The 24635-nt window shown below is 37.2% G+C and overlaps 1 protein-coding gene across 1 annotated transcript in view; it reads left to right on the top strand.

Annotated features, from left to right (window-relative positions):
• LAMA2 (laminin subunit alpha 2) overlaps positions 1-24635 on the top strand; it is a 290666-nt gene that overhangs the window by 233675 nt on the left and 32356 nt on the right. The window contains exons 42-50 of the mRNA XM_033055719.1: positions 5838-5954; positions 9277-9459; positions 11155-11160; positions 12133-12287; positions 13942-14085; positions 14982-15115; positions 19844-20003; positions 22407-22531; positions 23120-23282. Coding sequence (XP_032911610.1) covers positions 5838-5954; positions 9277-9459; positions 11155-11160; positions 12133-12287; positions 13942-14085; positions 14982-15115; positions 19844-20003; positions 22407-22531; positions 23120-23282 — 1187 coding nt within the window. The remainder of the gene's footprint in view (positions 1-5837; positions 5955-9276; positions 9460-11154; positions 11161-12132; positions 12288-13941; positions 14086-14981; positions 15116-19843; positions 20004-22406; positions 22532-23119; positions 23283-24635) is intronic.

The raw sequence follows: 24635 nt of genomic DNA, 5'->3' as shown, positions 1-24635 counted from the left end.
AGTAAATCCTGGATGTATATTTAGGGTCTTCTTTATTGCTACTCTCTACTTCCAGATTCAGTACATATTTAGGGCCGGAGGAACATATTTCAGGAAACATGTTATAGAAAATCACAAGACTATGGGAAAAGGCCAGTGTGCCATTTCAGTAGCATCGCTGAAGTGGAAAAAAAAGTGATGCTTTCTGGGATGCAAACTGCTGTGGCTTGCCATGGCTGGTGTACAAGAATCACTAAAAGAGCTGCGCCACCTCTCACCTGCCACAGTGCTCCAGGGAGCAGACTCGGCACCTCAAAATGGAGTTCAGAGCTCTCTGTGCCCCCTAGGAAGGTGTGGTGGAGTAAAGCACAGTGCCTTGTTTTCAAGGACAAATTAAAATGGTATCCCCAAGAGGATGGATGTGAATTCCATGTGTCCGCACGACTGTTCAATTTAACCCTGAGACAAGATATATTACAATCATTATGGCAGAGAACTTTGGAAAAATTTATTTTCCCATTGTACCAGTGAAAATTTAAGTTGATAACAGTTTCATAATTCAGAAGAAAATGTCCAAACAGCCTAAATATCCATAAAACAAACTTAATGCAAGCAGACAGCAATGCTTAAAATGCACATATTTGATTTGTCTATGTTTTTGCCCCAAACTGAAGGGTAATGAGATGGAACTTTCTTTAATGCTCTCCAATACATCTTAAAGTGCTTCATAAAGGCAGACATTCTGAACTTGAACAGTATGCTTTTTTACATATAATAAAACATGTCCATGCTCCACAGCTAGACCCGTGGAAATCAGTTAACACTGTGCCCAGAATACAGATGCATAAGAAGAAAATGCAATGAAAGACTTCTATTCCTCTCTGGTTTTGCACCAAAGTGGTGATATTATTAGTATTGTGAATAACATAGAACATATGTTATTAGTATTATGAACATAATCCCTTCTGGCTGTCTTGATTTTCCCATGAGAGAAATTGAGAGTTCAGTGTCAAACTAATAGAAAGATATTTTCTTAGAATCCTTACAAAGCCACCCTTTCAGAGTCTCAGCTGTAAGTACAGGATGGCTAATGGGCACTCTATGAAGATCAGACAAAACTAATCACTAGCTTAAAATTTCCCTGTCTGCACTACATGAAGTACATTAATTAATTAATTAATTAATTAAAGTAATGTAGATCCATAAGCCACTCAACTAATATACACTCCAAAAATCCAGCCTGGGACATGATAGAGATGGGAGTGTTTTCTTCCCACATGATGACATTCTCCTAATTTGTGGCCAATTACCTGAGTTATAAAATGGCTGTTAATCATGAAAATGTTTTATATTACCATTAAAGACTGCTGAAACAGTCCTTACAAAGCAAAGCTTCTGACAGAAGCTATTAAAATGACGATTTAGTCATTTCTGTCTCAGTGGGGTTAGGCGTTAGTAAGAATAACCCTGGTGGGAGAAGCAAAATCTGTATGTAGTACTGCGGCTAAGAAGTAATTTTGAAATTTAGTTTACCAGTGTGTAAATGCTGCTGATCAATGAAAAATGAAAATAAGATGCATAAATTCCTCTTCCGCTGCAGACTGCTGTCAGGTGGCTACCAAATTCTGCTAATGTAATTTATTTTGCTTAAGAATTGACAACCTGAGGAGGCCATGTCTTGTTGGACAACATGTGAATATTTTTAGCTAAAACATTTTCCAGCTGAGAGGTAACGTATCCAGCTGATAGATCCCTTGTTTGTGTATTCTCCTCTGCGTTGTCTTTCTGCTGACCTGGCGTATTGCATTCACCAGATTGTGGCAGTCAGTGCTGAAGGTACTCTTTTTAAAAAGTTAAACTTAATTAGCTGCATTTCTCTAGTTACATCTCTTTCTCCTGTTTGTTCTTAATGCCAGTTTCTAGGTTTTGCTTGGTTTAGGGACAAAAATTCAGTTTGTGACCCATGTTCCTCTTTATAGGATGAGGTTGTGGGGAGCAAGAATGCTGTTTGGAAGAAATAACACAAGATAACAGAAAGGGACATGTGTAACAGTCAGTTCATGTCTGCTGTCTCCAGTCAATAAAAACAGATGCATTTGTTGCTCCTTGGTCAATTTCCAACTTTAGTCTGGTTTTGGGATACATGCATTTGTTAGCATAGCCTTATTGATGTTTTCTTGGTGTCCTAGTTTGGAGTACAAGTGTCTGCTAAGGAAGGCAGGAGCTTCTCTTTGAAATGGAGAATGTAAACCCCTCCCTCCAAATTATTATAACTTTGAAATCAAACGGCTCTCAGGCAAAAATATGGGAATTAGGAATAACAGTTCTTTACTAGGGAAATTAAAATAGAAATACAATACTACAAAGAAACAGACCCCAAACCCTGAAAAAGCCAGAGTACAACCTGACACTCTGTCAGGCAGGGTGTTGGCAGCAGTTTGATTAAATGATGGCTGCATCCTCCTGTAGTGACAGATGTGGTTAAGTTGAAGCAGTGCTCCTGCAGAAGGTGCAGTTTCCTTCCGGAGGTCCAGTGGTGACTTGGAGAAAATCCAGCTTCTCTCTGGAGTCCAGTGGAGAAGGGGCTAGCCTGGTGTCCCCCACACCTCTATTTTATCTTGGTAAGAAATGTTGGGCCCTTCCCTCTGGCTGGAGCCACTTCCAATGGGATGCAGTAATTTTATCAGTCACACAGTGGGACTCAATGGGCCATTAGCAGAAGATACCTCCCTGGAGGAAGGGTGAGTTGTGAAAAGATAAAGAACAATGCCCCACCTGGTTTAAATGGATGGCCCGTTAGCAGAATATCTCCTGCGGAGATAAGGATTGCTGGCCCCACCCTCAACAGATGGTGATAGAATAGATACCTTTTATCACACCCTGTACTGTAACCCAAGACACTTGGACAGTTTCATGTGGAAAAACTGCATTTATCCATACTGTCAGAGCTCTGTATAAACAATAAGTAAGTCGATTCTTGAGTTCACCTTAAGATGAAATATATGCACACAGAATTGTTTGTTTTCATTTGACTTCATTCATGCAGTGGAATAAGGGATGATGCTTTATCCTGTAATGCTCTGTTTAATGTAAACAGAAATTGAAAATCTTTGTTCATGCTAACCAAGCCAGCAAATGCAAACTCTGATACATGCAAAGTTCTTCAGGTTCCTGCTTACTCTGTAGGGTTTAGCTTCAGCAATGCATGACTAGTTTTGCTGATTTGAACAACAAACTGTGCAATTTTTGGCATCTTGTGCCAACTCTGTGCAGTGCTAATCAAGTGGAAACTGGATTGAGATAAATTTCTTATGATATTGCTCAACTTACAATTTAATGAGAGTTGACAGTGCTTGGCATCTTTCAGTGCAGACTTACTAATTTCTTCCAAGTCAGATAGGCTCTGTAGTTTGGAAAAACTTACTGTAGCTGCCTGTATTTTGGCTAACTTCAGTGCTTAACTGGAGGATCTTCGGCCTTCAAAACATTGCCACAGCTTTTTTCATAAATGCTAATAATTAAAGGATGTGGAAAAGCTGAAATGAAGTCAGTTCAGTTTGTGATTAATGCCACAGATTAGTCCAGGCCTTAGTGAAGATACCATCTGGATTACAAGGTAAGAAGTTACTTCAAAACAAAACTTAATATCTCTGTGAAAGATGAACAATTTCCTTGAAAAGCTGACCCAGGACATAGTATCTCCTTACTTCTCACTCTGTAAGAGCTTCCCTAGGAACACTTATTTATGGCAAAAAAAACCACACCCACAGTAAAACTGTATTTGAGGAATTAAAAGAAAAAATATTAAATAGGTATAGTCTTGATATTCGATTTCAAAATTTCTAGGGAAACTTCCTTTGTTAAATTCCATAAAAATCAGTTTACTGCTATGGTTACAAAGCTGAACACAGAAGTCTGGAAACATGATTGTTCAGAAATATAACTGGGGGATAATTAGCATTCTGGATAGGAAGAGTAGAGAGGACAAAAAGAGAATTTAAAAGTATGTTACAAAGTTAGAGCACCACTGCCATAAATGAGTCAAACATATCAGAAATATTGATACACTTCATAAAAACTAACAATTCACTAGAAACACCAATAAATAATTTCAGAATTAAATGGTGGAAATTAAAGCGGGATTTTTTTGTATTATTACTTAACAGGAAAAGAACTCAGAAAAAATCTGAGGGCATACAAGACCAGAATCTCACGAGTTCGCCCTGGTTTAACAATATCATGTTACCAGTAGCCTCCTTCAGCAGTGAGGTCATAACCTGTCATTTAAAAATAAAGCTGTTTTTCAGGAGAAGGGTGATCATGTAATATGTGCCATTCTTCCAAACTTTATTCTAGTGTTAACTGCACCTCTCACAGTTCACACAAATGTCCTGTTCTTCTGCAGAACATTTTGCAGGAGTGAGGGCTTATCTCCGGGCACTCCTGCAGTCCTGTGTGTTGCTCTAATTTAAATTAAGCGAACAGATTTCTTCCTCAATGGCATTTCTAAAGGTCTAACAACAAAAGTATAGTTCTCATTTAAATTTGTGCTGTTTCAGCTTTGCTACAGCCTTAGAAAATTTATTTAATAATTCCTTGTAGGCATTATAAATTTTGTTTGATTTTTCTCTTTACAAATTGCTTTGTGCACATCTAATTTTAAGAAACCATACTTTTTAGAGTTAGTGGAATGTGAACTACATAGGTGTTTATTTTCAATAACCTGTCACATATCTGAAGGTCACAGTCATAGCTTGTCATCCTAAACTCCTTTTCTACAAATTATTCTTCTCTTCGGGCTATCAAGCTCAGTGATGTTAAATTAGTTTCCCAGTAGGATATGCCTCTGAGGTAAGAAATTACCAATTGTCTGTTCCAAAGAGCTTCATATCGATGCAGAGAAATAGTGAAAAATGGCCCCTACAATAGTAGCTTAAGCACTAACTGCATTTTTTTGTGTCAAACTTTACTTCTGAATTTTGGGATAATGTCTGTTTCAATAGCCATAAAGCTTAGCTGGAATCTCAGTTTTGAGATTTTTGCATTGCTCTGCTGTATACTATTCAAATAACCCTGCATAATTTTTATTCAAAGTAAATGCTGAAAAATAGGAACTTGCTTGTAAATAAGGACATCAGTTTCAACTGTGATGTACTAAATATTACACACCTGTGCCTTTGATTTATACTGGTCCTTTGATTTGGACCAATTCTTAACTATGAATGGTTTTTTTACTAGGTGGATGTTTTCCCAAAGAATTTGGAATGTTTATTTCATGATAACCTGTCATTAGTGTATTCATCTCATATTGATGATCAGTGGTCTTGCATTTTCCTTGGATGTTATGTCAACATCTTCAAGAAAATCCAAGAGAGCTAGGCTCTGGCCACTCTAATTGCAATAGCAAGCTCACCTAATGGGTCTTGTTTCTTTCACACTGCATTCAACTCATTCAGCTCAGGCAACCACCTTAAGAAGAAAGGCAATGGCATAATCTAGGAATCAAAACTATAACTAACATCACAGCTGGTGAATCTATCAGTGGAATTTGCCTAAATCATAACATCATAAAAAATTATTTCCTCTGCACACCTTTGAAAAACCCATGATAAATGTATACGACACTACAAGGAACCTAAGCATTTAGATGCCATGGAAGTGGAGAACTTAGAGAAACTGGAAAAGATGACCAGTGAACCCCACAAGTTCTGCTGGACTTTCTTATTTACAATCTTATTTGCAATTCAATGTCTTAATGAAAGATGGCTTGCTTGTTATTATGCATTTTAAATGATGTGTAAAGAAAGGATAGTGAAAATAAATAGTTAAAGCATCTGTATTATATGTATTTTTTGTAGAAAAGGGTGATAATTTGAATAGCACACAGAACAGGCTGAAGGATGCTGATGAGAAGAATTCCATTCTCGTGAGAGCTTTGAATGAAACCTTAGGAAAGCTGTCAGCCATTCCTAACGGTAAGTTGGAAAAGTATTGCAACTTTTGACTCAGTCCTACTCTTTTGTTTCTCTTTCCATTACTTAACGTTTGTCTCATCTATCTTTGCCTGTGTCCACACTGGGTCTACTTTGACCACTGGCTGTTATAAGACAAAGAATGAGCAGTGTGAGGGAGAAAACTGAACTGAACATATTTACATTATAGTTAGAATTTTGGGATGGTAAAAGTTACCGTGCCTCTGTGGTTTGCAGAAGGTTTCTGAAAGAAAATAATTATGATATCAGAAATTATGATACACTCTGAGACATATAGTCTTTTTTTAATATGTAAAAAGTCTTTTTAAAGCTAATCTTTAATAAAACACTGTAATTTCACCAGTGCAATTTAACCCAAGAAGAATAAGTCTTACTGACTTTACAGAAAAAGCAGCATGACATTTGCTGGGTTTTTTCTCACCTTTCTACCCCACTCTCAACATTTCCAGCCACTGTTTAGTGTTGTACATCTGTTTTAGCTGGTAAATTGCTAAGAACTGGAAGAGGTTTTCCTCAATGGACTCTGAAGTGCTGTGCGCTTGTGACCCACCCCTGAAGGCAAAGGTGACTGAGGTTCTTGTTAATAGATCCCTCGGGGTGGATTAGAGTGAAATGACACTGAATGACTGGTGTAGATAGACAGACAGGTAGGTAGGTTGGTGGATGGGTAGATAGATGTATATATACATGTAAATATGGCAGGTTAATTTTAGAACAATTTGGCTGCAGTAGAAATAAGGTATATAGAGGAAAGGAAAGGAAAGGAAAGGAAAGGAAAGGAAAGGAAAGGAAAGGAAAGGAAAGGAAAGGAAAGGAAAGGAAAGGAAAGGAAAGGAAAGGAAAGGAAAGGAAAGGAAAGGAAAGGAAAGGAAAGGAAAGGAAAGGAAAGGAAAGGAAAGGAAAGGAAAGGAAAGGAAAGGAAAGGAAAGGAAAGGAAAGGAAAGGAAAGGAAAGGAAAGGAAAGGAAAGGAAAGGAAAGGAAAGGAAAGGAAAGGAAAGGAAAGGAAAGGAAAGGAAAGGAAAGGAAAGGAAAGGAAAGGAAAGGAAAGGAAAGGAAAGGAAAGGAAAGGAAAGGGAGGAGAAAGGAAAGGAAAGGAAAGGAAAGGAAAGGAAAGGAAAGGAAAGGAAAGGAAAGGAAAGGAAAGGAAAGGAAAGGAAAGGAAAGGAAAGGAAAGGAAAGGAAAGGAAAGGAAAGGAAAGGAAAGGAAAGGAAAGGAAAGGAAAGGAAAGGAAAGGAAAGGAAAGGAAAGGAAAGGAAAGGAAAGGAAAGGAAAGGAAAGGAAAGGGAGGAGAAAGGGAAAGGAAAAGGAAAAAGAGTAGTTTGTGGAGAGGAAAGCTAGCACCACATGTGGATGCATCAGCAAGACTTGGTTGCTGCAATTTGTATGTGCCTTGATCCATCCAGGGTGGGGGAAACGCCACACAATATTGGGTTTGGTGGGTTAAGGTATCTTCAGGTGGGAACTCCCAGGTACCACCTCTGGAGGGCGGTTTTACACTGTTTAATGTAACACTGTGGCTCATGCGCTGTCCTCTGGTGGAAGGCCCCAGAAATGAGTCTGGGGTTTTTGGTGGTTCATGACCCCTTCTAAGACATGACTGCTATTACATCCTGCCCATGTAGTTGGGACAGTGAAGTCTCTCAGCCTGTGAGTGAATGTCCTGATACCTGTTTTACACCACAGGTAGTTGTGTAAGGGAGGATATTGCCTGTGATAAAAAGCATTATCCCAGCTCCCCAGGATTTGCTTCTTATCAGCCTTTTTTCCTAATCTGGTTCAAAAAAGGTGTCCTTGCTACACAAAAGTCGTTTTGTTTTGGTCATCTTCTGGTGATGGGTGAGACACCTGGGCTGTTCGTATGCAAATCAGAGGTTTCACCACCAAAAACCCAAAACCTCTGCTCTTCAGTTTAGGAGTTATCTGACCTCAGCATGGCAACTTGCTACTTTTGCCAATGGACCATTGCTCAAGCCATCAACCTTCAACATTTCAGTGTCTCACATATGCACATTTGTCATTCTGTAGAGACTTTTTTTTTAAAGTAATACTCATTAAAATCCCAGAGTCCTGGGATGTTGGCTACATTGCACTGTGATACCAAGGGACTAGGACCTATAACGTACTTTCATGATAATTGATGGTGAAAGAGAAAATTAATGTTTTAAAACATTAAATGTTTTAAACCAATCTGTTTTGCTATGAATTTTTCTCCAAGGAGCACTTTGTAAACTGAAGTTTCACCTTAAGAAAAGTCTCTGAAGAAAATCAGTATTCTGTCTGATTTCTGATGGCCTGCCTGTAAACCCTTAGCATGAAAAACAATTTACTATTCATCTTGTACATTTTTGTGGCTGTATGATTCCAACTAACTGAAAAGTTTTGGATTCTTTTTAATAATCCTTGAAATCAGTGCTCACTAAATAATTGGTTTAATATTTCATGCTTCGTTTGCCATTTCTTGGGTTTTGGTCAAGATACTGGCAGGGGTATTTGTCTTGAGCACAGATAGATATCTCAGTCAGCCAAAATGGACCTCTAAGTTCTGTTAACCTTAGGACACAAAATACTAAATATGGAACAAGTAAAAGTAATATGATTTATGCAATCATTAGCAATGTAATAAACTCTTGGCAGATTAGAATTACAGGGTGCTTACTCTTGGCACAGGGACATTTATAAAAATAAACAGATGAGTATTAAGAATTAAATTCGGAGCAAATAAATGGCATGGATAAGAAAATAGAGTAAATTAGTTGTCCAGCAGGAAAATGATCAAATGAGGAAGAACGAGAAAATGACGCTGTCATATATCTTGTTCAAGGTTTTGAGAAAGCAGAGAGAACCTTAAACTAATAATTTTTGTGTCCCTGCTATACTAATAGTCAGATAAGAGCAGAAGGATTCAGAATGAGATAGACAAATCATGTGGGACAAGGACCTACATGTGCAGGGATGGCATAATTTAAGGTGTGGCTGAAAATAATTTTTGGGATTAATAGAGGGAAGTAACACAGTAACTCCAGCTTTCACTCAACCAGAATGGCGAATGACCTCTAATAATGACCCAAAAGGAACTACTTAGATATGAAGAAAAAAGGCAATCAGGGTTGTCTTTCCTTCTCTTGTCAAGACTGACAATGATAATGGTTTATTAAAGATTCTGTTGTATTTCTGAGGTGCTGTTTGATTTTGGGGCAAACTTTCAGAAGTAAACGTTTTTTGGAGCACAAATATGTATCTTTACTCAAAAAAGTTACTTCTGCACTCTGGGAAATCATTCAATTATCGTTTTCTACCTACAGATACAGCTATAAAGGTACAGACAGCCAAAGACAAAGCAAGACAAGCCAACGATACTGCAAATGACGTCCTGGCCCAGATTAAAGATCTCAACCGGAATCTCCTGGGCTTGAGAAAAAACTACAGTAAACTTACAGATGATGTGGCCAAAACAAATGCAGTTGTGAAGGATCCAGTCAAGAACAGTAAGATCTTATTTGGGTTGTTTGGTGGTGGTTTTTTTTCAGTTTGTGGCTTTCATTTCATATCTCAAAATGAAACAGAGACACTCTAGAATTTTAGTTACATAGCATTGCTACGGTATGCTGCAATAAAAGGACTCTCTATCAATTCTATTTTCTGGGCTTCATATATGTGAAAAGGGACCAGAAGGCCCTTTGAACATTAACAATTCTATGAAAAGAATTTTTAATCTAAAAGACCAGTGCTAGTAGTTGCAAGAGAAGCTAATGGCAGCAGGATGAACATGTAATGGATATATTTGTTCCTCAGATTACTTTTTAAAGTATTTAGGAGATGACTAATCAAAGATTCTGACTGGCAATTCACTGCCTGATTCAAGAAAAATACCCCACACTAAATCTGTCTTCAGTCAATCAGATAATCAGTCCTGGGAGAAATTCACGACTTCCTTCATATATGTTACTATTTTTGGTAGAACACTGAAGACACTTTAGGAAAAAAAAAAAAAAAAAGATTTTGGGAATGGGGTTTTGTCTGCTTTTTTCTTTTTTTTTTTTTTTCTTTTTTTTTTTTTTTGCCATGAATTCTGCTATCAAATTTGACAATTACTTTAGCTTTTTCACTTTGGTTAGGATGGGTAAAAATGAATTCTGTATTACTATACGTTTTATGGCAGATTGCTAGACCATCTCTCATATAGAAGTATGCATCCATAAAACTAGAGCATCTTTAGAAAATGACTGAAGAACTAATTTCTCAGCTATTCTGGGCTCCCCAGATTGTTGTCAGCTTGATGAAGCTGGGCACCTAAAAACATACTGTTTTGGAGGCTGTCATTCTCATTCTGTGGACAAGGACAAATATCCTTCGCCAGTTGTTGCTGTACAATGTTGCTGTACAAGTGAAAGAAGTTAATCCCAATGACTGCTTGTCACTGCCTACCTAGTGCAAGTTCCCCATCACTCTTCAGCTGAGATACATGTGTGAGCCCCAGTACAATTCTCATTGGGTGCACACAAGTTTAGACAATATGAAAAGTAGTTATTGATTGAAATAGTGGGGTTAGATTACAGCAGGTTTTAGAACCAGCAGATCTGTAAGGTCTCTTGCAGGGTAGCAGAAAACAACTGAGAGGCAGTCTTAAAGCAGTCATTTCTTGGCACTGTTGAATCTAGACTAGGCCATCTGCTCCAGCTCAAGTATTCTGAGCCTGTGTGTACATTAGCCCTTTACTTGAGATTAGGAGAGATAATTTAAAATTTAATCTCTTGATTGTCCCTAGTCACCATTATTTTGTTTGCATTGAACAGTGGTCTTAACACTTGCAAACTGTTTCATGTCAAATAAAGCTAAACTGTGAGATGTTCTCCAGAAGTACACTTCTGTCATTCTCCAGATGTTAATGGATACTCAGATTGCAGAATGAGATTAGAGTAATATAGGGTGAACCATTCCAGACTGGCACTCATGACTAAGTGCAAAAGTAGACATAGCCTCTCTGTGTCAAAATTCAGGTGATGAATTCTCATTTTGATAGATACTAAATATTTAAAAGGTAAAAAGTTATTTATAGACTCATCCTGTCCCTCACTTTACGTTTCTGTTTAGGTCTTCAAAACATTTTCATATGTTATCTTCTATCTCTTATGTTATCCTCTGTTTTTTCTCTTTCCTTTGTCTCCGTATCTTGCCTGCAGAAATCTGTACGTATGTTTTTCTTACTTGGAGCTTGTAGTGTGCATTTTCCAGTAAGCAATGACTCACTGCTTACCAGCAAAGCCTCTGCATGGTCCTCTATGTTTCACATTCATTCAAGTACCTAAATAGCTGCTCTTTGAAAACTTTGAGATAAAGTGACATGGTAACTAGTTTAACTTACATGAAACATTAAGAAGAATCTTGAAGGTTTTGGTAAGAATGTCTGGGTCAGAAAACTAGATATGCAGGTGTAGCAATCCTTAGATCTGCTGATAAGTTGTCAAAGAGAGGATATTATTCACTAGTTGTGTGTTGAGGGGCAAAAAAAGGAATTTGAGGCTTAAAGAAAAAGAGAGGCAAAAATATTGCGGTAAAATTATTTAGTTTACCTGAAAAAAAAAAAATCATTTGCAGTTTACTGTCACTGTTTTTAAATCTACTTTCAGTACAAATACAGAATTTTAAGCTTGTGATCACAATAAAACTTTTTTGTATTTGTGCCCATTATAGTTAGTTCAAGCATTCATTTAAATTTAATTTTAACACAGTTATTTCAGAAATTACTTATGGAAACCAACCAGTTTTCATTAGTCCAGCATTTTTCTTCAAAATTTGGGGTTTTTGGTTTCTGGGTTTTTTTAGAAGAAAGCAAATACTGCATACTGCATTCATAAATGTATTTTGCTTCAGGAAATGTTTTCCATAACTATCATCCTGGCCTGAAGCATAGTTACGTCTTCAAAATCCTGCTTTAACACGAGTGTTCGCTGCTATTGCTACTTTAACTTGATTCTAAATATTCTGATATTGCCTTATTCTGTTCAGGTAGCTTCCTGGCCAGTGTGTACCTCATAGTCATAGCATATACAATCTCCTGAGCATTGTGTATGCAGAATTTTCTTGGGTTTTATTATTGCAATGTCTAATTAGTCTCTGACACTATTCTCTAAAGCTCTGCCTTGTTTTTTCTTATGAAGTTGCTGATGCAGATTCCAGTATTAAAAACCTAGAAAAGGAAGCAGATCGCCTGCTAGATAAAATCAAGCCAATCAAAGAACTCCAGGATAACTTAGGGAAAAATATTTCTCAGATAAAAGAGCTGATAAACCAAGCTCGGAAGCAAGCCAATTCGGTAAGTCCCATTTCTCAAAAAAAAAAAAAAAAAAAACCAAAACCCAAAAAACAAACCATAAAATACCTTTTGAGTACTAACGGGATTTAATTTTCTGCTTTTTATTTCTTTTCTACAGTGTGAATCCTTCCTAATTCTAAATATATGTAAAGAGAGCAAATAATGGAGTATAACTTCTCAGAAAAAAAAAAATATTCCGATGATTTTCATTCTGTGTCTTGTTTTTTCATTTAAAACAAGAACTTGTTAAACGAATAACATCTGTAGGAATGAATCTCAAAAAGTTATTTGTAAGAAGTATCCTAGGTGGTAGTACAGCATAAGAGTCACAATATCATTGATTTTTTGTGAAAACAAGATTTTGTTTTTCTGCTTCAGTGCTGATATGAAGCCCCTGGTTTAATTTCATAGAACTTACATTACTCAAGAATTTCACAATCACAGACTCACTGAATTTTCTGAGTATGTCTGCTTTTCCCATTTTCCTCTGTCCAGTAGCAGCACTGAAGACTTTAACTTAATATATTTTTAATCCATTTAGTGAGTCTGAAATCCACCTCCCTGGTTCAGTAATACTGTCAACTCTAGGACCATCTGGTTAATACTGAGATTATTCAGCTTGTGATTTAAATAGCAAAGGAAAAGGAATCTTGTAGATGGTACTTGAGAAATTTTCCTCAGAAATGGTTGAAAAATAGTTTAAAAAAACAATCAACATAATAATACGATACTGAGAAAGAAGTGATAGGATAAATAGTAGGATACTGGTGGAAGAAGTTTCCAACACATATGTGATGAAATCTGCACAGAACAGAAAGACAGACTACAGTAATGATATGTTTTGTTACAGTCGTCTTCCATCTGAGGGCTTTGAAGTACTTAACTGCTCAGTATTTCTGAGATGAGGAAATTAGAAGTTTGGTCCTATAATGGACCTCCTTTTTAGCATAGTTTGCTGTAAGCATAAGGTGATACCATTATGCACATTTTGTCTAATGCATAAGCATGTCTAGCTGGGATTGAAACACTGTTGTACTGTCATTATGTCTATGCTGGCATTATGAAAGCAATGCTCAGAGCCTCAGGAAGCCAATGCATGCATCCAAATGCATGTGTCACTCAGCTGTGGAAATAAAACTTAGTAATGAATACCAACTCCATTAGAGACTGTGTAAAAACAGTGATAGACAAAACTGTTGGTTTAAAAATAATTGAGAAAAGGTGTCTTAAATTGGCATAATCAAAGATGTTATAAGAAAAAAATTGGTAATTATCACTACCCAACAGCACTATGCTGTAATTCCTTCGGGAATGCTGCTTATTTTTTTAGCTGCGTATTCTACTTATAGACTATTTGTACCGCTAGAATTCCTCTGTTACTTGCATTAGACCAGTATATCTTCTAGCCATTTTTAATCTGCACAGTTTGTCCTTTAAATGTGAATTGCAAAAAGAGACTTTATTTCCTTTTACTAAAAAATCCCAGAAAGAAAATTAAATTTCTATCTTCTTTACATATCCAAGCAACTCACTAATACATATAACAGAAAAATGTGAAGGAAAGAAAAGTCTTATAATTATTTGGAAACATCTGTGGTTAATTCTGGAATAATAAGCAGCGAACTGAATTCTTTCTGTTGTGCTTTTTTTGAAGATCAAAGTTTCCGTGTCCTCTGGAGGCAATTGTATTCGCACGTACAGACCAGAAATAAAGAAGGGAACATACAACACCGTCATTGTCAACGTGAAGACTGTAGTTGCTGACAATCTGCTTTTTTACCTTGGAAGTGCCAAGTTTGTGAGTCTATTTCCTACCTTTCATGTCAGAGTTGCTCGATCAAATCAGACTACTGACAAATAAAGAAGATGAGAAAGGCTTTTTTATTCACCCAAAGGCTTCAAAGCAGTAGTAGAGGGTCTAAAATAATCTAGATATTTACTGTCTTTGGTATTAATATAGAGATTTCTAAAATATGACCAGCAAATTTTTTACATATATCTTATTTTAAATAGATATGAAATAGCAGGCTTGTACGTGAACTACATTAGAGTTTTTAAATTCACAGTACAACCAGAATAATTTTGGAGTTGGTTGTATGTTTTCCCTACGGAATGAAGTAGCTAATCACATTGCATCTGTCAAAGCTCCTATTTATTGTAATTTTAACTCAAGATTGCAATTTCAAGCATAATAATGGTGAATGATTCAGTTCCCATGAGGCCTATAGCAGAGAGACTTCTAAAATAACCAGTAATAATACAGTAAATGGGAAAAGTATTCTATTTTCCAACATTTCCAACATGTACTTTATTTACCTTATATAAAAGGAAAAGGCTAGATGGCATCATGTAGCTCGACACCCTTCTGCTATCCAATGGATGTTTTGGAGTGTTCCTCTGAGTGAATTACTTCTATTGATGGCTGCAATATTAACATTCTGTAAGTCTGGCAGTCATTTTCTGCATATGACTTAGAGAAATAATTTGCTGTCTTTAGCTTAAGACTCCCTGTTGGAACCAATAAAAACAGGACAGAGAGTCTCATTTTAGAGCAATGTGAGAATTAGCGTTAATTCTATACTGTCTACATGTGGGTTTCTGATGCCTCATTAGACCTTCTGAAATGTGAAAAGGTCTGGAAAACTTCCTTAATTAAAGTATGAGATCACTTCTATTTTCATATTTTGCATGTAGACTGACTTCTTGGCCATAGAGATGCGCAAAGGCAAGGTGAGCTTCCTGTGGGATGTGGGATCTGGAGTTGGACGGGTGGAATATCCAGATCTGACCATTGATGATGGGTTTTGGTACCGGATTGAAGCCTCTAGGTAAGTAAATATTTCACTTCCAAGGTCTTAGAAAAAATGGCTACTATGACAAATTCTAGCCTGGTTTGACAAAAGGTTTTGGACCTGCATCCATGAGTACCAAAAATGTATGCACTACAGTTACTCTTTAAATGTTAATTGTTCTCTGTAAGAATTTACTTTAATCACATACTTGCCCTCTAGAATCAATAATCTATGTCTCCTTATATTTATTCCCTTTTTTTTATCTACCACTTTATTGATTGTCCTCTTCAACTAGTTTACTTTCAAAATCAGTTACAGGTTTTGGCACTCAAATAATTACTATTCTTTTCTCCTTAAATTTTAAAGAGGAGCGACTTTCTGCATTTCTGGTCTTGATACAGTACTGCAAGTGAATGGTCTGTCACACAGCAGTATCTTCATTCTTACTTAGATTGCCATTCACACAGGCAAAATGTCTCATCAAACTAGAAATATTTATGAAAGACACAGTTCATGAAAATTGGAGATGGAGATATTCTGAAAAGCTGTAATATATTTTTTAATTTGAAATCAGCTATTTAATGCCTTTGAACTTGAGAAATACAGATGCATAAATATTCAAATCCCAGATTGGTTACTTGAAGCTTGTATTTTCCATTCAAATAGCAAACACATGGCATATAGTATAGTAATCACAGCCTAAGGATTGCATAACTCTATGGCCTTTATCTCGAATAGATCTTAGTAATTTAGATAACATCAGCTGTATCGTAATTTGATAGAAAGCTGAGTAATTTCTCCTGCATCATTACAGTTAATTTCACATAGTATTAAACATAGAATGGATAATATATTTAGAAAATGAGAGAATGGAGGAAAAAGAAAACAAAGCACTCTAATTCTGGTAACATGCATAGCTCCCGGAGGAGGAAATGGCATTCAGTTTAAATAATTTAATGAAATCACAGAAATCAGCCATTCAGAGCAGAGAATTAAATAAAATTATGGCACGATCTCCAGAAGCTGGCTTAATGAAAGCTTGCTGCAAGGAAAATACAAACTGGGGTACAATACAAATTGTTGAAATCTTCACCAGTTCATATTATGCATACCAAAGCAGCTTCATGACACAATAATGCCAGGCTTTCATTTACAAAAAAGCTGCTTCAGCAGAATATGTAGCCAGAGCATGGTATAAAATTCACACATTCTACAAAAGCCCATTACCTATTAGCTGGTTGTCCTGGATATATAGGATGTGCATGCCATTAGTTTTGAACAAAGTGCTGGACCAGCAATTTAGAATGATTGCAGCTGCACAAATCAGAAGTACAGAGCAGTGTTTAGGAGAATTACATTGCAGAGGCATTAGGTGGATTTGTGGGATTAAGATGAAGAGTTTGGGACTGGTTTTGCATTCTTAAGGCAGACTTCACAAATCACATACCCTATGGAAGAGTCTTCAACTCTGAACATTTTAGTCCTTTTAATAGCTCTACTCTAATGCCCTTCCTAACCTGTTGGAGAGTTTTATTCATTTCACTCCCTCATCCATTTTCTCCAAATTTCCTCTCAGTTCCAGCCACAGGGTTTTTCAGCCTGACAGAATGGCCTGAGTAGCTGGAGCAGGGCATCTGCTTACCATGAGGGCGTAAGATGAAATTCTGGCCGTACTGAATTTTGCCATTGTTTTCAGTGGTGACAGGGGTTGACAAACTCACCACAGGTTGATAAACATCTTCTTAAGAATCCCAAAGGGCCCTAAAAAGAAGAGATGTTGTGGTACAGAGATTTGAAAATTCTCAAGTTCACTCAGCATTCTAAATGAAATCTAAATATGAAAAATCTGACTGTTGTGTAATGACCAGAGATGGTCGGTTTACATGTGCACCAGAATTTCCAGTTAGTTAGACTAAATTGAGAATTACTGCACCACTTTTCCAGGGACACTTTTAATTTTGATCACCTTTTTTATTTAAAGCATACTGATCCTTTGCACTTTATAGTATATTCAGATGTTATAATGGAAACACCTTTGATTTTTTTTAAATGGAATTGAAGCAAAAATTCTTTATTCCTATAGGACTTTCTAAATTAATTCCCTATATTTTAATGGTACAGGAGTTTAGCAAATGTCACTTGCAAGTTACTTAGCTGCTTACAGAAGCAAATCTGATTGGCATCAAGAAGTGCAATCAATCCAAGTATCAATTAACAGAGGAAAATCTGGCATAACAGTATATAACAAAATTATTTAAAGCAGATTTACAACATACAAATAATGTAATTTTGTGAGACAGGCAGATGGATGAGAGAATATTTTTGAGACTCAGTGTTACTTGACTTCAGCAGGCCTCAATTAGGAGCAGGACCTGATTAGTAGTTGTGATTTTAATCAACTGTATTAAGTATTAATATTGTTTTGATTGTTAGTGACAGAGTTGAAGCAGTCCCCTTATTTTGAGGACAAGGATGCCTGAATTACAAATTCACTATAGGCACATCCAGTTTAGTTCGGCAAGAATTCAGTCTTAAAGTACTGTAGCAAATATAAACCATGCTTTTCAGTGAAGATTTTCTGTGCTTTCAAGGGATCAAGGAGCAGAGTTTACTACATGGTAGTTTATAATTTAATACTGATGACTTGGTAAAGTTGTCTCATTTATATCCTGCCTCTCCTTAGGAGCAAACACTGCATGTCATTACACGATTTTCCTAGAACTATAGAATATGCTGAGTTGGAGGTACCCATTAGGATCATCAAGCCCAACTCCTGGCCCTACCCATGACACCCACAGGAGACACACCATATACCTGAGAGCATTGTCCAAACACTTCTTGAATTCAAGCAGTCTTGGTGTTGTAACCACTTTCACAGGGAGCCTGTTCCATGGCTCAGCCACCCTCTGGATGGAAAATTTTTTTCTGATATACAACCTAAACCTCCCCCAACTCAGCTTCATGCTGTTCTCTCAAGTCCTGCCACTGATCACAGGAATAGAGATCATGACTTGCCTTGCCGTTTCCCCTCACAAGGATGTTGAAGTCTGCAGTGAGGTCTACCCTCAGTCTCCTCCAGACCAAGTGATCTCAGCCACTCCTCATACAGCTTTCTCTCCAGACTCCACAGTTCTTGCTTTGAATGTGTCCCTGCTTTGGACTTTTCTCTAATACTTTAATGTTCTTTTTTATAGAACTGCCCCCAGCACTCGAGGTGAGGCCACCCTAGTGCAGAGCAAAGCAGGACAATCCCCTCCCTTGCCCAGCTGGAAATGATGTGCCTGATGCACTCCAGGTCATGCTTGGCTCTCCTGGCTGCAGGGCACTGCTGACTTGTGCTCAACTTGCCATCCACTGGGACCCCCAGGTCCCTTTCCATGGGGCTGCTCTCCAGCTTCTCATTCCTTAGTCCATACACACAACCCCATCCCAAGAGTAGAATCCTGCACTTGCCCTTGTTAAATTTCATGTAGTTGGTGATTGCCTGTCTCTCTAGTTTGTTGAGATCTTTCTGCAGGGCCTGTCTGCCCTCAAAGAAGTTGACAGCTTTTAATTTAGTGTCCTTTCAGTGTCATTTTGCTTATCAGCCACATAATGCTGATACATCCTCTGTAATCTTCCAGTTTTACAGAACTATCACTAGAACAGTATCTTCCAACCTGGTAACTTGTCATGCACAGGGTAGCAATGTCTCTTTGCTGTCAAGTTAGCCAAGATCTTTCGTCAAGTTCCATTGTCCTCCTTAAATAAGAGAGAATTATTTATAGAAGAGACTCCATTGTGAGCATTTCAGTCTGTTTGAAGATGAAAGACATCCATACTATTTGTGAATTATTAGACACCCTAAAATGTGTCAGTCTGCTCTGTGACTTTTGCATTATTGCACTTGTATGTTTTTAAACTAATCCTGATTTCAGCACAATATAGACTGGAAATGCCAATAACTTTCAGAAAGCATCACATTTCAGCAATTTAAAAAAAGTTTCTAGCAGCTTTTAGCTTTTCAAGAATTATTACTTTTACCCCTTAAAGGGCTTCACATCAGTAAACCTTCTGCTATAAATTACCCCTTAGACCCACAGAAGTCCATGGGGCTAGAATTCACCCAAGACTACTGAGGGAGCTACTTTCAATCATATACCAGCAGTCCTCTTCACCTGGGGATGTCCCAGGTGGCTGTGCACTGGTAAATGTGAGACCCATCCATAAGAAGTTTCAGAAGAAGGATTCAGGAATCATATCTCTCCAAAATGTGTTCCTTCTGTTGTAAAAATATGTCAGCACACTCCTTCCATGCCAGTTACTACATTAATATAATCAAAGGAGTAGAAAACAAACTGATGCAGAAACTGTTAATAAATGGCAAAGTCCATTACTGTTGTGTTGCCATCAATATTTGCTGTGATTCAAAGGAAAATGACGTAATATTCTTAAACACACAATGGGGTTTGTACCTGCTCAAAAAGCAGCCTGACAACTCCACTGCAGGAAATGCAAATTCTGTTTTAGTCAATGCAACATCCATGTTGTGTGTAGTGAATTTTGTTCAAAAAGCACATTCAGATGAGGAAAAGATCTGGTTCTCTGATCATGTCTTTGGCTTATGCAGGCATTAAGTGTCTGTTCATTCACATCAAAATGAAGCATAAACAGGTCAGTCGTGTGCTTCTGTTAAAAAACACCATTTCAAATAGAGTTTTCCTATGTTTGGTGTAACTACTGAATTTGTATGCTTAAATTATTTTATTTTTTTTTAATCTGTAGGACTGGGAAAAATGGCACAATATCAGTGCGAGCTCTGGATGGTCCTAAAGCCAGCATTGTGCCAGCCACATTCAGTGCTGTCTCCCCACCTGGATATACCATTCTGGATGTGGATGTTAATGCTGTGCTGTTTGTTGGTGGTTTAACTGAAAAAATTAAGGTAATGCCTTTTTGAAAGGTTATTGGGATTTGCCTAGAAGGAGGTGCACAGATGTGAGATTTCACTGCCCATGATGTTACCTTCTGATCAGAAGCCCGGTAGCTGACTGGACTGATGCAGCATTTAGCCTAAACAACGAATTCCTGGATAGATGGATGCTTTACCTTGGACACACTGCTGCCCTGACAGGCTTTTGGTTCCTGAGTGACAGGAGCTCATTTCTGTTTCCATACATTTCTGGTCTCCTAACAATGTATATAAGAGTATATTTTCCCTTGCATTTGGGGTTTTTCCTTTGTTACCACAGTATCACTTCCCCCTTTGCAGTCTGCTTTTGGTGTTTCTGCTTTAATGTCTTCATTTTTGTTCCAGTTTCCCTCCCTGTTCCCCTACAGATATCTGCATCATACCCCTGATCTATCCTCTCTTCTTTTTCTGCTCATTTTTCTGGTGACATCTTCTACCTTGCTAAACTTCATGGAATAAATAGAAGATGTATGCCAAATAGAATAGACGGAAATCTTTAAAAAAAGTTATTCTCCAATAAAAGCTATCTTCTACCTTGCTAAACTTCATGGAATAAATAGAAGATGTATGCCAAATAGAATAGACGGAAATCTTTAAAAAAAGTTATTCTCCAATAAAAGCTAATTAGCACTTATTTTCCAATGGCATTCTTTACAAAACAATTTATTTAACTATTCTGCTCCTCATCAATATTTTAACATTTGAAAAGAAGCTAAAATTTAGACATTCCCAAATAGTGAACTCACCAAACATTTTTACTCTCAAGTTTGTATGTCCTCAAGTGCTGAAATAACACAATATGCAGAAAAATTGAAGTGCAAAACTTGATGTCAGAACAGTTTTCAACCTCATTAAGGGGTGTCCAAATATTTTCTGAAGAACTCTCTATTTTTTTCATTTTAGTCAGGAAAATATTCCTGAATTCTTTTTTTCTGCAGGTAAATAAAGACAAGGGTAGTAGGAAGGCAGTCTATTTTAAGTTTGGTATGGCTGGTATACTTGCAATGTAGAGTTTTAAATACTGTCTGATTTGTTTTGTTCAAACATAGTCTCTGAATTAAAATATAACTTCAATTTTTGGGGAATTTCTGTCATCATGTGGTATAGTATTAAGGCTTACAAAATGAAAACCTTAACCAAGACTTTTCGAAAACTGTGTAGCTCTTTGGACATTTAATCAAGGTTACTGGTATAGCTTAGGCTACTGACTCAGAAATGTGCCTTTTCATATTACTGGGGTTTGGAATGCTTTAGATTTGTCCTACATTGTTGTCCACATCCCTTTGTGCATGCATTTCTGCAGTATATTCAAAAAGAAAGTTCATTTTCAGTTTTAAAAAACATCTTTCATTTAACTTGTAGACTATGATACTTAGATGTCATGAATTTCTCAGAAGCGCCATTAAGTTCGTACTTGTTGCTAATTAAAACCTATCCAATTACCCTGGGAAATATCAGTAGCACATTAAGTCTTTTGAGTCATACTTTTCCTTGAGTATTTTCAAATTACACTTCTCCATGTTATCTTGCAAGATCTTAATATTTGTAATTGCTGTAAAAACAGCAGGTGCTTGTCTATCTCAAATAGCTAAGTGTATAGATTTTTAATCAGCTCATATTGATGACCTGAAATTTAAATGAATCAGAGTATTTTTAGAAGGATCATTTTTGGCAGAGTACTCTGTATACTGTCAACTATTACCACCTTCATCATGGTACCATGTTATGTTCTCATGATCATTACTCTATGTGCATGACCCTAGCTTAATGAGTTGTTAGGACATGTGTTTTAATTGCTTTGCCTTCTACACCTTTTCCTGCATCCAAAAAGCAGCATGAACTTTACAGGTGTAACAGTTTAGTTCTCAGTCTGTCTTTCAGCTTGGACTGCTCAATTTCCAACCTTTCAAGCCTTATAAGATAAACACTTTACTTATTGTATTGAGGGCAAGATTGCTCATAATCCTTTCTTGAAAGTCTGAAATGAAAATACAGGTAGGCCTTGAACAGGTGAGAGCAGCCAGCTCTCTGAGCAGCCAGGAAAACTGATGGTGGAAGCCAAAGTAGTTCCTTATTCTTCAGGACTTGTTCTCCTAGAACCTCCCAAGAGTCTCAAATCTAAAAGGGCTTTCCCATTAGGACTGTTACAAAGTTCAGTTCACATTTTCACTGGTCAGTTGCTCTGTAGGAGGTCTTCTCAGACTTAATAATACTCTCAATATTTAAAGTATCACTAAACATCTTAGTGGGGGATAGTATGATTTTATATGGAATTTTATATGGTATTTCTTTAATTATTTTTGTACCAGTTATGTTTTCAGATGCAGTAAATCACTTTAAATTCAACTGTAAGGACATTTATGTTTTCTGTTGCAGAAGTCAGATGCTGTAAGAGTCACCACCTTCACTGGCTGCATGGGTGAAACCTTTCTAGACAGCAAACCCATAGGACTCTGGAATTTCAGGGACATCGAAGGCGACTGCAAAGGGTGTGCTGTCAGGTAGGTTAAGCACTGACTGTTTCTTGTGCTTCTTCAGGGAACCTGTCTGCAGTGACTTTACATTCAGTGGTTAGTAGAGGGAACTTCCACAGCAACCATCAAATTCCAACGTGTATGCAACAGAAGTTAAGCTGCAATTCCATCAAGAGGAGAAGCAGCCAGCCTGGGTTGTAAGTGTGGTCAGTGAGATATCAGAACTGAGCTGGTGTGACAGGGCTGTAGTAGAAAGGCTCCTGATAACCAGTGACCAGAAAGTCAAAGCATGAGAGAGCATGAGAACCACAGTGAACTGAGTCTGGCTCATGGACAGCTGTGGTGTAGGTACCTGCGCTTCTTATGTGGTGTGGGAAGAGTGCAGTGCCTCAAGGTGGCTTTAACAGCCACAAGGGTAGTGAGCAGAGACACCACAAAAGAAAGGCATTTACATTTGCCAAATAGAATGGGAAATCCTGTCCCTCTCAGTGGGAGGTTTGATGAGACAGCGAGCCAAGTTCAGGAAGACTCCCAGGAGCTGTGCCCATATTTCCCTAGCCCTGCACTTTTTAACTTCACATGGCCGAAGAAAATGATTGGAACTGTTGTTTTCAGCCCACAGGTGGCAGACAGTGAAGGAACGGTGCAGTTTGATGGTGACAGCTATGCCATGGTGAGCCGCCCCATCCGCTGGAACCCCAATATTTCCACAGTCATGTTCAAGTTCAGGACCTTCTCATCAAATGCTCTGCTGATGTATCTTGCTACTGATGATTTGGTAAGAGCAGCCAGCTAACCCCTACACTCCTTGCAGGTTTCACACCATATTTGCAATCACTGAATTCATCAGATCATGAAAATAATTAGTAATTTAAGATACCAGTATCCTGGTATGATGTTGCCTGCTATGATGCTTCACTGCTGGCCGACTGAAGACTAATGCTGATGTTTAATGGTTAAATTTAATGTTTAGGTAGTCAACATTACTACTAATAATGTAGTATGAATGGGGATCATTATGTTAGTCTGGGGATAATCTCATATTTTCTGAAATTATTAATTAATTTTCCTTTATCCCAGATGTTTATGTGTGTAAATATTTTCAGTTGTTTGTCTGTTCATAGTTTAAAATATCATTGTGTGATGGCAGGGGGAATAGGAGAAGAGATTAATCTTATGTAGAAATCCTACTCATATAAAGAAAATGCTTATGTTTTATGGAGTGGGTTTAAAGGGAGACTGGTGCAACAAACAAGATGTAATAGTGATTGTGTTTTTCCAATATCTACAAATGGTGTCTCTTACAGCTAAAATAGAGAATAGAAACATTAGTTTTAAAGTTGTTTAAGTTTTTTTTTCACACACAGTATCAAATGTGTGTGGATAACAGGGAGAAATTATTTATAAAGACACCGTTCATATCTGAGCAACTCATCTTTGGCATCTCTGATCCAGACTGATTTGCATGACTGACAGGGAACAGAGTTTCCCTTATCCTTTTCATATGAAGCAGAAATTATGTACAGTAGTTTTCACTGAAGTCTTGAAGAATTACTGAGCACTTGCTATTTTACAAAAACTGTGTTTGTATAAATCAGTCATTTCAAATTCCTGTATTTTGGAAATAATTATCAAAATAGCTGGAATTTTCAAGGAGGAGGGTGCTCCTCCTGACTGACTATAGCAAAAGCTAGAATTTTATTATGATAATTAAATATTTATATAGCTTTTCTAATGAACTTTTATAATCGAATATCGAAAGTACAATTAATGTCATTATTTTTTATTATTTTATATAATTATTATTGACTTTCATATTTTTCTATGGAAAAAAAATAATAATTGAAATCTCAAAAACACAAGCAACTGTCCCCTGGTATATTTTGTCTCTTATGATCCTGTCCCATCACATAAAAACTTGAAGGATACTCTTTCTAATGATGCGTGGCTAGACATGCCCAAGCACTAGAATACTGAATTTGTTCAGTTTTGCTCTGAGAAGAGATGGAGCTGGCCATGGGAAAAATGATAATAAAAATTTCTCTGGTACATTTACGTCCTGGGTCATAGTTCCACCATTACTTACTTAATGGCTTTCATGCTGTCTGGTTCTCTGGCTATTTGTTTTGCT

Source organism: Catharus ustulatus, chromosome 3 (assembly GCF_009819885.2).
Source record: "Catharus ustulatus isolate bCatUst1 chromosome 3, bCatUst1.pri.v2, whole genome shotgun sequence".
NCBI lineage: Eukaryota > Metazoa > Chordata > Aves > Passeriformes > Turdidae > Catharus > Catharus ustulatus.
Note: the sequence above shows the minus strand (reverse complement) of the source record. Positions and strands in the feature narration are given on the sequence as shown.